Source organism: Bos taurus, chromosome 15 (assembly GCF_002263795.3).
Source record: "Bos taurus isolate L1 Dominette 01449 registration number 42190680 breed Hereford chromosome 15, ARS-UCD2.0, whole genome shotgun sequence".
NCBI classification, from domain to species: Eukaryota; Metazoa; Chordata; class Mammalia; order Artiodactyla; family Bovidae; genus Bos; species Bos taurus.
This window is the reverse complement of record NC_037342.1, coordinates 65,183,534-65,196,716: the sequence shown is the minus strand read 5'-3', so window position 1 is coordinate 65,196,716 and position 13,183 is coordinate 65,183,534. Positions and strand designations below refer to the sequence as shown.

At 44.3% G+C, this 13,183-nt stretch overlaps 1 protein-coding gene and 1 long non-coding RNA gene across 6 annotated transcripts in view; one reads left to right on the top strand and one right to left on the bottom strand.

Moving 5' to 3' along the window:
• EHF (ETS homologous factor) overlaps positions 1–10,334 on the bottom strand; it is an 88,001-nt gene extending 77,667 nt beyond the window's left edge. For 2 of the 5 annotated variants that reach the window (XM_015474848.3, XM_024975071.2), the window contains exon 1: positions 9,415–9,547. In XM_015474848.3, the coding sequence (XP_015330334.1) occupies positions 9,415–9,498 (84 nt within the window). In that variant the 5' untranslated portion in view covers positions 9,499–9,547. Of the gene's footprint in view, positions 1–702; positions 1,328–4,765; positions 4,942–9,414; positions 9,548–10,198 lie in introns of those variants that run through there. The other 3 variants (XM_005216373.5, NM_001038036.3, XM_059874603.1) reach the window with 3 other exon arrangements.
• On the top strand, positions 5,005–10,480 carry LOC132342357 (uncharacterized). The gene is made up of 2 exons (XR_009490699.1): positions 5,005–5,093; positions 9,712–10,480. It is a non-coding gene; the product is annotated as an uncharacterized lncRNA (long non-coding RNA).
• Positions 10,481–13,183: the final 2,703 nt, after the last annotated feature.

Below are 13,183 nucleotides of genomic sequence, written 5' to 3'. Positions count from 1 at the left end.
GCAGGGGCTTCTGTTATCTTCTGAATACCTCCCAGAGGGTATAAGCCCTACCTTTTCATTTGAGTTGGCAGCAGAGTTATTTTTTTGCACCTGTTGCTCTGCTCCAATAACAACGCAGTTAAGCATTGATTTGTTGGAAAATAAACAGAAAAAAGCAAAGAAAGGCATCTGCCCAAACAGCCTGAGCTGGTTTGACAGAGCATTCATGCCAATTTGTTTTTCCTATAAAAACCAAAGAAAAACCTGCGCTTTCAGTTTGAATGCTGTCCTCCCACTCCCTAAGAAGAAAAGGTGGTATCGAAGAGACCAGCCAGAGCTGGCAGGGCCCAGGAGCCAGAAGACACTGTACTTTTCCATTGGCTGGTTCTACGAGGGCGCTGAGGGGTATCTGAGATCTGTAGAATGACATGGCCAGCCTCCAGCCAGCCCAGGTTAAGATCCTGAATCAGATTAACAAGGCCAGAGAAGGGGCTGCCAGGGTATGATCATAACCCAAACCACACTCTTCCAAATGGTTGATTTACGAAAGTCAGTAAGTTCGGGGAGTAGGTGTGGTCTCTGGGTTACCTCCCTGAGCAGAAACTCAGCGTGGCTCTCCCAAAGGCTTCTTTCATCCAGCCCTGGGCGATGAGCATAATTTGAAAACCCCCAGTCCCTGGACCGTAGCTTTCCCAATGGGGAAAGGAGGTTAGCCATACCTACCTCCAAGGCAAGCTGTGTAGACTCACTCATGTCCTGCCAAGTGACTTGAGATCCCAGGTGTCCTGTCGAAAGGACCTAAGATGTTCACTGTATGATGCCCGCGTTAATTCAAGCATCACCGCGCTCTCATTTCCCAACAGTTTGTCAATATCACATGATGTGCTCAAGCCAGAAAGGGCTACAAAGAGCTAAATAAATCACTCAAAGGGAGATCATGACAACACTAATTAAGCGGTGGCATCATCACCCAGACTTCAACACACACTGTCAGGTGAAGCCTCTTAATATCTCTTTTTTAAGCCTTGAGCAGAAAACCTGGGACATGCGGGCAATGCGTGATGTTCCCCAAGATTACCACCTCCCCGCAGCTTTCTCTCAGCCACTGGGCTTTCATTATCACCACACGATTGGCTTAATGGGGAGGGGAGGTCACAGCAGTGGGGGAAGCCTCCGAAACGCCTCTTCTCAAGGAGCGTTAAGAACAGGGTGTTCTGACAGAGGAGGGATACGGCTGGCTGAGCATTCCCAAGCATTCTTGTCATGAGCAGGGCAGGGAGTGGACTGCCTCGGAACCAAATTGGGCAGCCAGAAAAATAAAAGATTTAACAACACCCTCAGTTGACTGAAAAATAAATAAGACCCAGGACGCAGGAATGCGGGCAGGGTGGAGGGAGGTTAAGAGGCTGGAATCGGAGCCAGGGAGGGTTGGGATGGACTGGGACAATGGATTTGACCAGGTCGAGATTAAAGTTTCTTCCCAGAGAAAGACTGAAATGCCCCAATCAGGGAAAGATCAACAGCCACCAGTTTGGGATCTCCAGATCATATAATTACAAAACAGCAGTCAAAATTATGACGAGGATGACAGTTTATATTTATTGAGTGTTTATGATGCGCTAGGCATTGAGCTAGGCTTTACAGGAATTGTCTCATTCACTCCTTGCAAAAACCCCAGACGTGGATACTAATATTATCTCCATTTTTACAGAAAAGGAGGCACAGAGAACTTGAGTAACTTACTCAAAGACACAAAGCTAGTAAATGGTTGGATGTATAATAACAAATGCATTGGGGTGTGGAGGGAGTGCCATATAACTTTTCGTAGCTTTGAAAATGGACTCTTGTATTTCCAAAGACAAGGTGATTGTCTTTTAGGATTGCACATTTTATTTTTGAAACTGAGCTCCTTTAAGTACAGCTGTATAATTTTTTGTTCCCCAAATGTGAGCGTGAAGCATACTAAGCATCCTTGTGCCCTTAGTTAAAGTTATTTTAGTGTGCATCTGTGTGGATGCTACAGAAACACCCGTTCATGTCCACCCAAACCCATCTGTCAAAACTTCAGCCTGGCTTCCAGTTGAAAGCCCCAGATTGACTCAGCAATTGGGTTTGGCTGCTTGAAGTCACCTCAGACTTATTAGCCATGATAAAAGAGCAGTAATAATCACAAGGAAATTGAAAAATTAAGGGGAAATTAGGCCTCCTTTGGAAAAGCATCTGACGACTAAGCCATCACACACGAGTCCTGATGTCAGACCCACTGTGTTATGGACATCACGCCAATGAGGGGAGGGCTCTGGGAGCCTGCGTTCCATCCCTCTGAGAAGTCTAGGAAAGTTCTCCCCGACCTCCATCATACCCATGACCCTGCAACTGTTTGTAAAAACATAGCCATAAAACAGATAGGACTTCACTAGACTCATTCCAGCATCATCTTTGCAACTTAAGAAACAAATAATACATGAATTTTCTCATGTTGTTAGAGCATCTCCTCTTTAGAAGAAGTAGGGTTTTCTCTTTGTACAGACAATCATTAAACAACCATAAACAAAAAGTCGTATTCCTTTCTAGAGACTCGCTGCAAGACCTATAGACTCTAGGCATACCAGATCTCATTTTCCCTTCCAGAACACACTTCATTCTGCTTCCTCTAGCTCCCTGACCTGTAAAGTAAGCCCTCTGGAAAGTAACACATGAAAATACTCCTCAGCAAGGCAAGCGACTTCCAATCAGAAAGGTTTTCCCAGGGATCAAATCCCTTCCAGCTGATTATTCAGGTATTCCTCCCCTTGCTTCAGTGGACATCTCTGACACTCAAAGTGATCAAATCAAAACAGCCAAGGTCAGCTAGATGAGCATGATAAGGAGGAGCCGGGGTTCTCCCTGCAGAGTCCCAGCATCAGGAGTTGTCACACATTTGAATAATTTCATCATATCCAGCTACGTGACTGGCAGGACTCAGTGCAAAAGGAAAATCCAGAGCCCCTTGTCCCAAATGTGTTAAGAACTTCAAGACAGCAAAAACAGAGTGCTAAGCCAAGCACAGGTGCTTTCTAGGTGTTGGATCCTGTATGACCGAGGTGGCTGTATTTCGCTGACCCCAGCCCTGTCCCAGGGGTCAGTCCCAACTCTTGCCTTTACCCACGCCCTTGCTCTATCATCATGGAAGGCAGGGAGACACTTTGCTGTCTAAAGCTCCTAAAGGAGTTAGGAGAATCAAGCAAAATATGACATGGAACATGCCTGTAATAGCACCTGGCTTACGGCAGCACTCAACAAAGGTTAGCTATTATTAGCATGATTATTATTATTGTTATTATCTTCATGATGCCAGGGTCCTTTGACAACTCCAAAGCTATCCATAGACAAGAACGATGGGTGGGAAGAAAACACACCCCACTCTGATAGAAACTATTTATTAGCTACTGCTGTTCATCAGTCGTGTGTGAGAGAGTGCTATAAGTTAGGGACTCTTAGCCTTCTCTTTATACTGTGAACCCATCTTGCAGTCCACTGAGGATTATGGACTCCTCAAAATAACACTTTTGAAATGACAAAGTAAAATACTAAGATTAGAAAGGAAGTTTATATTGAAATACAATTTTCAAAATACTTTTAGAAATAAATGTGTGATAACATAAAAATATATGTGCTTCTCTGCTGTTGTTCAGTCACTCAGTCGTGTCTGACTCTTTGCAACCTGATGGACTGCCGCACTCCAGGCTTCCCTGCCCTTCACCGTCTCCCGGAGTTTGCCGAAACTCATGCCCATTGAGTTAGTGATAGTGTACTAATGTACTAAGCTTCTTTCTTAGTACATTAAGCAAGAATAGCTAGTGCAGGTTCAACAACTTCCATGACATCAAAGTAGTGATGAATATTGATATTTTAAGACATCTGTAGCAAGTGCAATGTGATATAAAAATATCTGTAATTTCTCTGCATGATAATCAGTTACAGCTATTGCTACTGAAGAGTTTAGTATGCCACACTCGTACTGAAATTGAATCGAATTCACATTGAATATTAAATTTTAAATTACTGAAAGTAAAAATTTTATTTGTTTTCACATCCAAGTCCACAAAGCCTCTGATTTCTCCCATGGACACTAAGAGATCCTTGGATCCCGGGTTAGAAACCTTTCCTGTTTTTGTAGCAAGGGCTGCTTGTTTAATTCAAAGAGCCTCTAGCTACCACCTCTACATGGCCAGAAGCCTCATTTGAACAATTTACAGGAGGTAGATCCCATACTGCCTTGCCAAAATAAGTAGGAATTTTTTTCAAAGCCTCTAGAATACCCAGAGTAATTAATGCCTTAACTGCCGTGGCCAGTAAGTATCTGGAGACTCTCAAGAATTTAAGGGGTGGGCAACATATATAAAGTTGTGACTAGTCATGTGGACTGCCGGGAAGGAGATCAGTTTCTTCTGGAGGCCTCTACATGCCAGACATCAAGACAGGATAAAAAAAAACGTGCTATGTACCTATCCCAAGTCTTCCTTGAGGCTCCCGTGGGTGGTGGTTTGCAGCCAGCTCAATACAAGGCTCCACTAAGAGATCCCCCTCCACAGAGCTCATCCTACCTCCTTGCTGCCCACCTTCCCCACTGAAAACCCCGCTGCCTTTCTTCCCCAAGGTCACAGCACAGAGCCAACGTCGATCATTTTGACAAACAAAATCCCAGAATTATCCAGCCACTCCTTCTCAAGAGAGACTCACTGAAAACACCCAGGTTGAGGACTGATCCTCCAACTCATTCCACAATTACTAATTGTTTACTCACAAGCATGGGTCCGGATGCTTTCAGATTCTTTGTCTAATTTAATCCTTATAACAGCCTGTGCAGATGTTATTACCCCCATTTTCCAGGTGAGGAAACTTATATTCTGGAGCTTAGATAATTCATCCAGTGTCATTCAGCTGCTCAGTGACAGAGTCGAATGTGAACCCAGGTGTTCTAACTTTAACCTCGTGTTCTTTCTACCACATTCCAACTGCTTCCAGGCAACAAAAACCCAGAGCCTCCTGCCTCTTGAGAGACAGAAGCAGCCAAAGTCTGCATTTCACCCATGTTCCTCAAGCCACAGCCTCTGGTCAAGGGCGTTAGAAAGGTAAGCTAGGTGTCCTCTGATTTTCTCAGTGGACATGATTGAGGCAGAGGCTGAATTGAGGCCAAATCTCAAGTCCAGCTGCGAAGAAAACAAGTCTTGTCAGTAGATACCCATGGAGACAGGCTGACGTAATCTTCACCTTTCAGGCCCCACTTACCTCCTCCAATAGAATATATCATTAGTCCTTATGAGAGAATTTTTTTAAAGGTTCCTCAAAGGGATCCCCCAAAAATCTCTTTGGGACAGTCATATGCTCCAAGCCCCATTGTCATATTTAGAAATAGAAGACCTCTTTCATATTCCAACAGAGACTTGATAGACTTTGGGAAGAAGTCTGCATGAGGTCAAGAAAGGGATGGCAGGTGAGCTGAAATTTCTCAAATCCACAATGGGACCAATAAAGGTCTAGCCCCAGAGGCCCTTTATGTGGTGTCTATGACATAGAGTGAGGGGTATGTGGCTGAAGAGGAACTTCTAAATTCCCCACAATCACGCCCATAAAGCCCTAACCCCCAAGGCCGTTTGTGTGGTGACTATGATACAGAGTGAGGGGTACGTGGCTAAATAGGAACTTTTAAACTCACCACAATCACAACATCAAAAAAAAAAAAAAGTGTGCACCTGGACAAGGACCTACAAAAGTAAAAATAAGTAGTTATTATAATAGTGGGGTTCGTGCGGTAGTCTAATAGTCCAGTAATCAAAATATTATAGTAGGCCTGTTGGCTCCTTTTGATTTGGGACTTGGTTTTCATCAGAGGCATGTTTGGAATGTATGAAGCATGTTTAAAATGCTGGTCATATTTAAAATAGACAGATACCCTTAATAATAACAAAGATGCTGCTGAAAAAGGACAGGAAGGAAACTCTTAGGGCCAGGGTGTTGGGGAAAATTGGAAGAGAAGACATAATATGAATCCAATGAACCAGAACAAGGGGCTCAGCCCCGTAAAACAGACCAAAGACAGAATGTGGTTAGGTGCTAGTGAAATCAATTTTCAAAGGAGTATTTTACAGGGTATCTCTTTTAAAACAAGGCCAATTAGAGCCCTGGGAGCCTCTTTAAATGGGCCATCCTGCTTGACTCTATTACAAGCTCTGATTTTTCCAGACTCAGGCCGAGGGCCTCTGTAAAGACTGGACTCTCCAGGTGGGCTGCTCAGTGGCTGGGCCAGCCATGTTCCTCTTCTGATGACCCCTCAGGTCTTCCTCTGTAGGAGGTGAGCCCACACCCATCCAATCTACCCAGTAATTCATGGACAATCAGTCAAGTGAGCTGACCAGCACCACACAGTCTGAGTGGCCTCCATGGGGGCCTGAATATCCACCTTTCAGCCAGCTGCTTTGGGGTTTTACAGAAGAGGGCATTAGAGTGCCTACCCGGGTACACCAGCGGCTTCCAGTGGTCACAAAACAGTCAGCTGCATCTGCTTCTATACTCACACTGACTCCGGATAAATGAGACAATTGATAAAGACGGGATATTGTCATGGGAACTGACTCAAGCACCCCTAGGAAAGTCGCCCGGTATCCAGTCTGCAGTACCTCCACCAGGCATATCCCTGGGCCAAAATTCTGAAGACCCCAAGGAAGCCGTTCCGACTTGAGTTCCGACTGGTCTTCTTTCCTGTCTCATCCTTAGGAGGGCATCTCTCATCCCATTCTCAGCTTTCACAGCCTCAAGTTAAACCTGCTGACCTCTAGACGTAGCTAGCTTTCCCCAGTCACCAGGTTCTGAGGACCGAAGTGTATCTTCAGGATGATCAGGTTTCAAAATGAGGGATCAAAAGCCCAGAGAGGTGGTGTGTGTTGCTATGGGCACATAGTTTTGCTGGGACTACAAAAACCAGGTCTCCTCAATGCCAGTCCGGGACTGTCCTACACCCTGCCTTGTCTACATTGTGCTCCCATCACTCAAAAACATGAGTCTGGAATTCTTCAAGGAGAATTCGTAAAGACATTTTTTTTTTCCTTCTGAAGTCCAATAATTCTTTAATCAAATAACTCTGAGGGATCCATGAAAACTTCTACTCTGGCACATCTTAGCTTCCTGACGTCAAAGCCACTTGGCTTGAATATACGTTCCATCTGAACATGACCCAGTCTCCCTCACTGCACCGTATTTCCTGCACAGCTTAATAGCCTGGGGCTCTAAAGCCCTGTCTGATTTAAATAAACATAATAGTCACACATATCTAATAAGAGCACAATTGCTGCTCCTCAAAACAAATCATATGATTTAAAATCCTATTATGAAAAATTAGATAAGAGCATATTAAATAAAGTTTATTATCTTCCCTGTCGCTTCAGTGATTGTGCAACGGATTTAAGAGAACCCCAACATGACAGGGCTGCCGTCCTGCCTCAGTCTTCAGACGACCACCCGCCGCGCACTGCCGGCGTGCCTCACCCCGGCTAAGAGCTCAGCACGGTCGGTTACCCGGTAACACAACCAGGGTGAGAAGCCAGGTCTCCAACACCAAAGCTGCATGGAGCTGAAGCCTCCCAACTGGGGCCTCACCCACAACAGAAATGATTGTCACTTCAATTCTACCAGAGAGGGATCTTAACAAGAGAAATGGTCTGAAACGGCAGAAAAAGGTTATCACCGAAAATCACGTTCCGACTTTGTATTTGATTCCTCCAAACCGTGGCGTTGCTTCTCAACTGTGTTAGCAGTTTCTACCACGGCGTTCTCAGTATCCACCCCACCCGTCTCCCAGAGGTCTTTGAAAACCCCATCTGTTCCAAAGCACTTCGGGAGGACTCTAACTGGAGGAAGCGAGGCAAAGACTGAACCACTTTGGAATGATTCGTGTAAACCTCTGCGACTGGGCTTGATGCTTGAACATTAAACAGGGTTCCTACACTGAGTTTTCAAAAAGCAAGATGGTCTAAAGAACACAATTCAGGGCTAACCTTAATTTAGGGGTGGGGAGTAGGTGGGGATAAGGAAGAAATAAAACCTTACAAGAATCCACAACACTAAATTCTACTTCCTAGAAGTGAACTTTGGCCCACAGCACTCACATTCTGGCCTAGGACCTGATATGAGTCCCTTCTAGTTTCTGGTTAGCTAACTGAATGCAGTTGAGTAAATAGTTTAGCCTCTCAGTTTCCATTTTGTCTCGGCCTTTGAAATCATCAAAAATGTACTGAAAGAGGATCTGCATAAAGTTAGTGAGTTAAAGGGAGCACAAATGTGGAATCATGAGTGTGAACACAAGACTTCTCAGAGGTCCAGAAAGACCCAAGGCATTTCCATCTGGGGGCAGACACAGTATATTTTTTTTAAAAAAGCAAAAAAAAAATCAAAAAGGCATTGTTTGAATTTAACAAATAGATGCTTTTTAACTCAAAAGAAAAAATATAATTGAATTTGAGATTTTTCATATGTACAAGGCCTGGATCTAAGGCATCACACTCCCCACAATCACCCTAAAAAGTTTCCAAATAATGCCACCATCTTGAACAGTAACGCACGAGAACTGAAAGCACAGTTGTTCCCTCAATGTTTCTTCTAAAGTGCCTCTATAAAATAGTTTGGAAATATGGAGGATTATCTCCATTATATTTATTATTCTTTCAAATGTGATCACACATTTTCAAACGACCTTCATTTCATGTTCCACTGTTTTTTAAAGTCTGTCCACATAAGCCATTAGTGATGGTGCAGAAATAATGTAATCCTACACAATTTCAGGTTATAAAAAGATGAATCTGATGAGTTATTTCATAGTCTTTGGACTCAAGTCCTCAAAAAGAAGATTAAATGCAGCCTTCTACAAAATCCAAATGCAGCTTTTAAAGTCATTCTCCTTTTTTTTAGAATTAAAGATTATTCACTTTTATAGGGCTACATAAAATCATTCTTAAAGTCTCTTAAGAGCCTTTCCTGGTAGTATCCCTTACCCCTAAAATTCTTCCTAATAACACAACTTCATCTCTCCTGTTGGAAATCAACTCTTCCCTTGACTTCAGTGGAATTAGCACGTGGCCACTCATGAGCCCCAACTACACTTTTATGCAATGAAAAGCTCTATCTAAACACATCCTCACAATCATGCCTACAGAACAAACTCCTGAACTAGACATTCCATTGAAAAGTTCTCCAGTCCAAACATTCACTCCCTTTATCCCTGTTATTAAGGTCAGTGTCACGAGACACCTGTGAACTTAGGCCCAGCAGCTTACGCTTCATTGTAACAAGATCATGCGCCCACCATCCCAGCAATATGCTAAATCTTGCCAAAGACAGATGGTGAAAATGTCACTTTCTGAATCGGCATCGCCATTACCAACAAAAAGATGGTCTACCCACCGTTTCCAGTTCTATCCACATGGAGGCCAATACTTCTCCATTGTGACCAAACAAAATCAAAAGAACCCCTGTCTTAGAAGACATTTGGTGCCGCTGACTCACGTCTGCCTGTCTGGTCACAGTGTCCTGTCATGGAACAAAGGGCTGGTCTGTCCCCTTATGATATGGCAAAACTCTTTGCCAAAATTGTTATTGTTTTCTGGACAGAGGTGTGCCACGCTCCCCAATACCCTTGCCTACCCACGCTGCCTGAACACTTTTTCTAATTTGAGTGCATACACCTTTGCCTGTTTCCAGCCATTTTCCAACACCAGAATATACTGAAGATGAATCTGCCTTTGCCTACAACTAATGGAATGAGTCAGGAAAATCACCAACAGAAGACATCTCTAGAAAATGAGAATGTGTGTTCTGAGCCCCAACAGCAATTTAGCCAACCAGTTCGTCACTGAGAAGAACCTGTCCCAGCTTTCAGAATTTCACAATTCAATCCAGGGAAATGGCTTTGTCACAAAAAGAGAGGGAAACCAGGGGACTTTTAAATTCAGTGATTGGAAGCCCAGACTCCATGCAGGGAGTTCAGATAGCACTCAAAATCAGCCTGCCGCCCTCCAAAATCAAATCCTAAGACGACCCAGGGAGGTGAACAGAGCTGAGGCACGTTCACTTCCTGCCAGCTGCCTCCGGGAGTCTCTTATTTACCTCTGTCTGATTCAAGGCAGGTTTCTCTTTCCACTCAGGTATTTAAATTCCAGATTTAACAGGTTTAAAAGTAAGGACTTACCTCATCTACCTAAAGATTCTGGGTGGAAAATCCAATAGCTGTGGCGAATGGAGGGAAGACTGCTAGAAGCACTCACGCCAGCTTGAACGGGGACAGGGAACCGGGAGTGTTATCACGTCTGAGCCCTCATCAGAGTGAAGATCAATGCACATGACAATAATTTTAAATCATTTTGTAGGATGTTAAGCAATAAGCCACCAACCGGGAATTCCCTAAGTCACTTCCCCCTCTTCTGATTGGCTGCCGGGCCCTTTAAAAAAATAAAATAAAGGATTACAAACATTTGCTCATTTGCATTTGGCCAACTCACACGTTAGTGTTCAAACAAAACAGGTCTAACCAGGTTATGCCTGTGTCTCGAGAACAGAGAGACAACCTGTTAATGGATGAGGAATTGATTTGGTGGTGACTGTTCTTTTCAGCTTAAAGGGTGTTTCAGGTGAAAAACACCAGGCTTGCTCCCCAAAGACACCACCAGGAGGGGAGAATGTAAATGCGATGTGAGCAGAAGCTCAAATCTGGAGGAGATGGTGGTATAGGGGATTCAGGGGCTCTCTTAAACCTCTGTCTTCATATACTAATTTGTGTTCAGTCCACTCTGGTTCATCATCAAGATCTTTTCCCTGCCACACAGACAGCAAGTTTTTATGGGGCTCCCGGCCAGGTTGCTGGAAGCATAAATTCTTTCTCCAGGCACCATGATTACCTCCTTGACATGGACCCTTGGTAATTTCAGTGGACTTTGAAAAGCCCATCGCCCTGGTCCCAGTAGTGAGCTTTGGAAAATTTGAAGGAAGGGTCCTGGGAGGGAGAGTCTACCCTGAGTTGACAAAGTAGAAGAGTCAGCTGTCAACAACGCAAAAGCCTGACTATCTGGTTGTCTGCTTAGCCAGATTCTTCCTCTTGACACTTCCATGGTCTTTTGTTTTTTAACTATAAATCAACCCTCCCTATAGGAGCTCGAGAGAGAAAAACCAAGATGCTGAAACTAGAAATATAACAACACACTTTGGGCAAGAAGATGGAATTTGAGGGAGGATCCATGGATTTCAAATATCCACACAATTCCCACCCCCCTGGCCAAGGGCCTGCTTTACTGGCTCACAGACGCCCCTCCTCCAATTTAGGTGAGTGTCAGCTCCTGGCAAGGAAAAATACTATGAACTTTCTCCCTTGGGTCTCCGTGGACACCGGCCTGGCATGAGCTAAGTGTCTAAGCGGATTTCTTTAACTCACCAGGCCTCCCCTCTATGGGAGGGGAAAGGGAATTTGGGTTTTGGCAAAGAGACAAAGATTTTGTGATCAAAACCAAGAAGTTCCTTGTACAAAAAAGGAAAGTCCGTATATGGGCAACGACTGAATAGAACAAAAAGTAAGCCATTGCCCAACAGGAGATGGACTAGTAAGTGGACGGTAGCAGTCTTTTTTTGCTGGTTGTCCTAGTGTGGGCACCGTGTTTGCTGAGGTTCTGGAAGGTGTCAAAGACTTGGTGGGAGGGTAGGTGCAGGAGGGTCTCAGAACTCAGGCAGGTCCTGAAGATTTTGAAAGTTTTGGAAGTACAGTTTAAGGGGGCTCTGAAAAACGCGTCTATCTCCCTGGCTTTCACTAAACATTCCCACCATTCCCTACCTTCAACCTGCGTGTTTTCCAAAGGCCTTGTTAAAACACAAATATCTGATACACACAGTAAATGTCATTATTGCCCATTATCACATTAGCCCTAATTAGTCTATCAGCTCCAGATCTGAGAGCAAGGCCCTCAGGGAGCAGACTGGGTTTTGCTTAAAGGATGAATCATGAGCAATCTGAACTAGCAGCCCCACCCACTTCAGGGGGGTGCCATGTGTATGTGTGCACATGTGTGTGTGCAGGTGTGCGTGTGTGTGTGTGTTTGTGGGAAGGGATGGTGGGGTGTTATGAGTACCAGTGTAACGCCAGGAAGCAAACTTGATCTTCTTTACAGTTTTGCCTGATATTAACCAGGGGTATATGTGGGAGGTAGGGGGTGTGTAATCAAGAAGTGGTTAACTTCAAAAACAACTCCAAAAGTGATGTGATTCTCAGGTCTAGTCCCAGCCACTTTTAATTGCAGGCTCTTTTATTAATATTTCTAGTTGAAGAGTTCCAGTTACATCTCCAATGTCTTCATCCACTCTTACCCTGCTCATTTTCTATCAGAGGACTACTTCATTAAAGGCATTCCTGAAAAGAGACATTTGAGGATGGAAATGATGAAAGGGGAAGGAACGATGTCACCCCATTCTCATAAACCACTTTATTTGTGGAGTCTTTATGTATATATCAGATCAGATCAGATCAGTTGCTCAGTCGTGTCCGACTCTTTGCAACCCCATGAATCACAGCACGCCAGGCCGCCCTGTCCATCACCAACTCCCAGAGTTCACTCAGACTTACATCCATCAAGTCAGTGATGCCATCCAACCATCTCATCCTCTGTCGTCCCCTTCTCCTCCTGCCCCCAATCCCTCCCAGCATCAGAGTCTTTTCCAATGAGTCAACTCTTCACATGAGGTGGCCAAAGTACTGGAGTTTCAGCTTTAGCATCATTCCTTCCAAAGAAATCCCAGGGCTGATCTCCTTCAGAATGGACTGGTTGGATCTCCTTGCAGTCCAACGGACTCTCAAGAGTCTTCTCCAACGCCACAGTTCAAAGCATCAATTCTTCGGCACTCAGCCTTCTTCACAGTCCAACTCTCACATCCATACGTGACCATACGAAAAACCATAGCCTTGACTAGATGAACCTTTGTTGGCAAAGTAATGTCTCTGCTTTTGAATATGCTATCTAGGCTGGTCATAACTTTCCTTCCAAGGAGTAAGTGTCTTTTAATTTCATGGCTGCAGTCACCATCTGTAGTGATTTTGTGGCCCAGAAAAATAAAGTCTGACACTGTTTCCACTGTTTCCCCATCTATTTGTCATGAAGTGGTGGGACTGGATGCCATGATCTTCGTTTTCTGAATG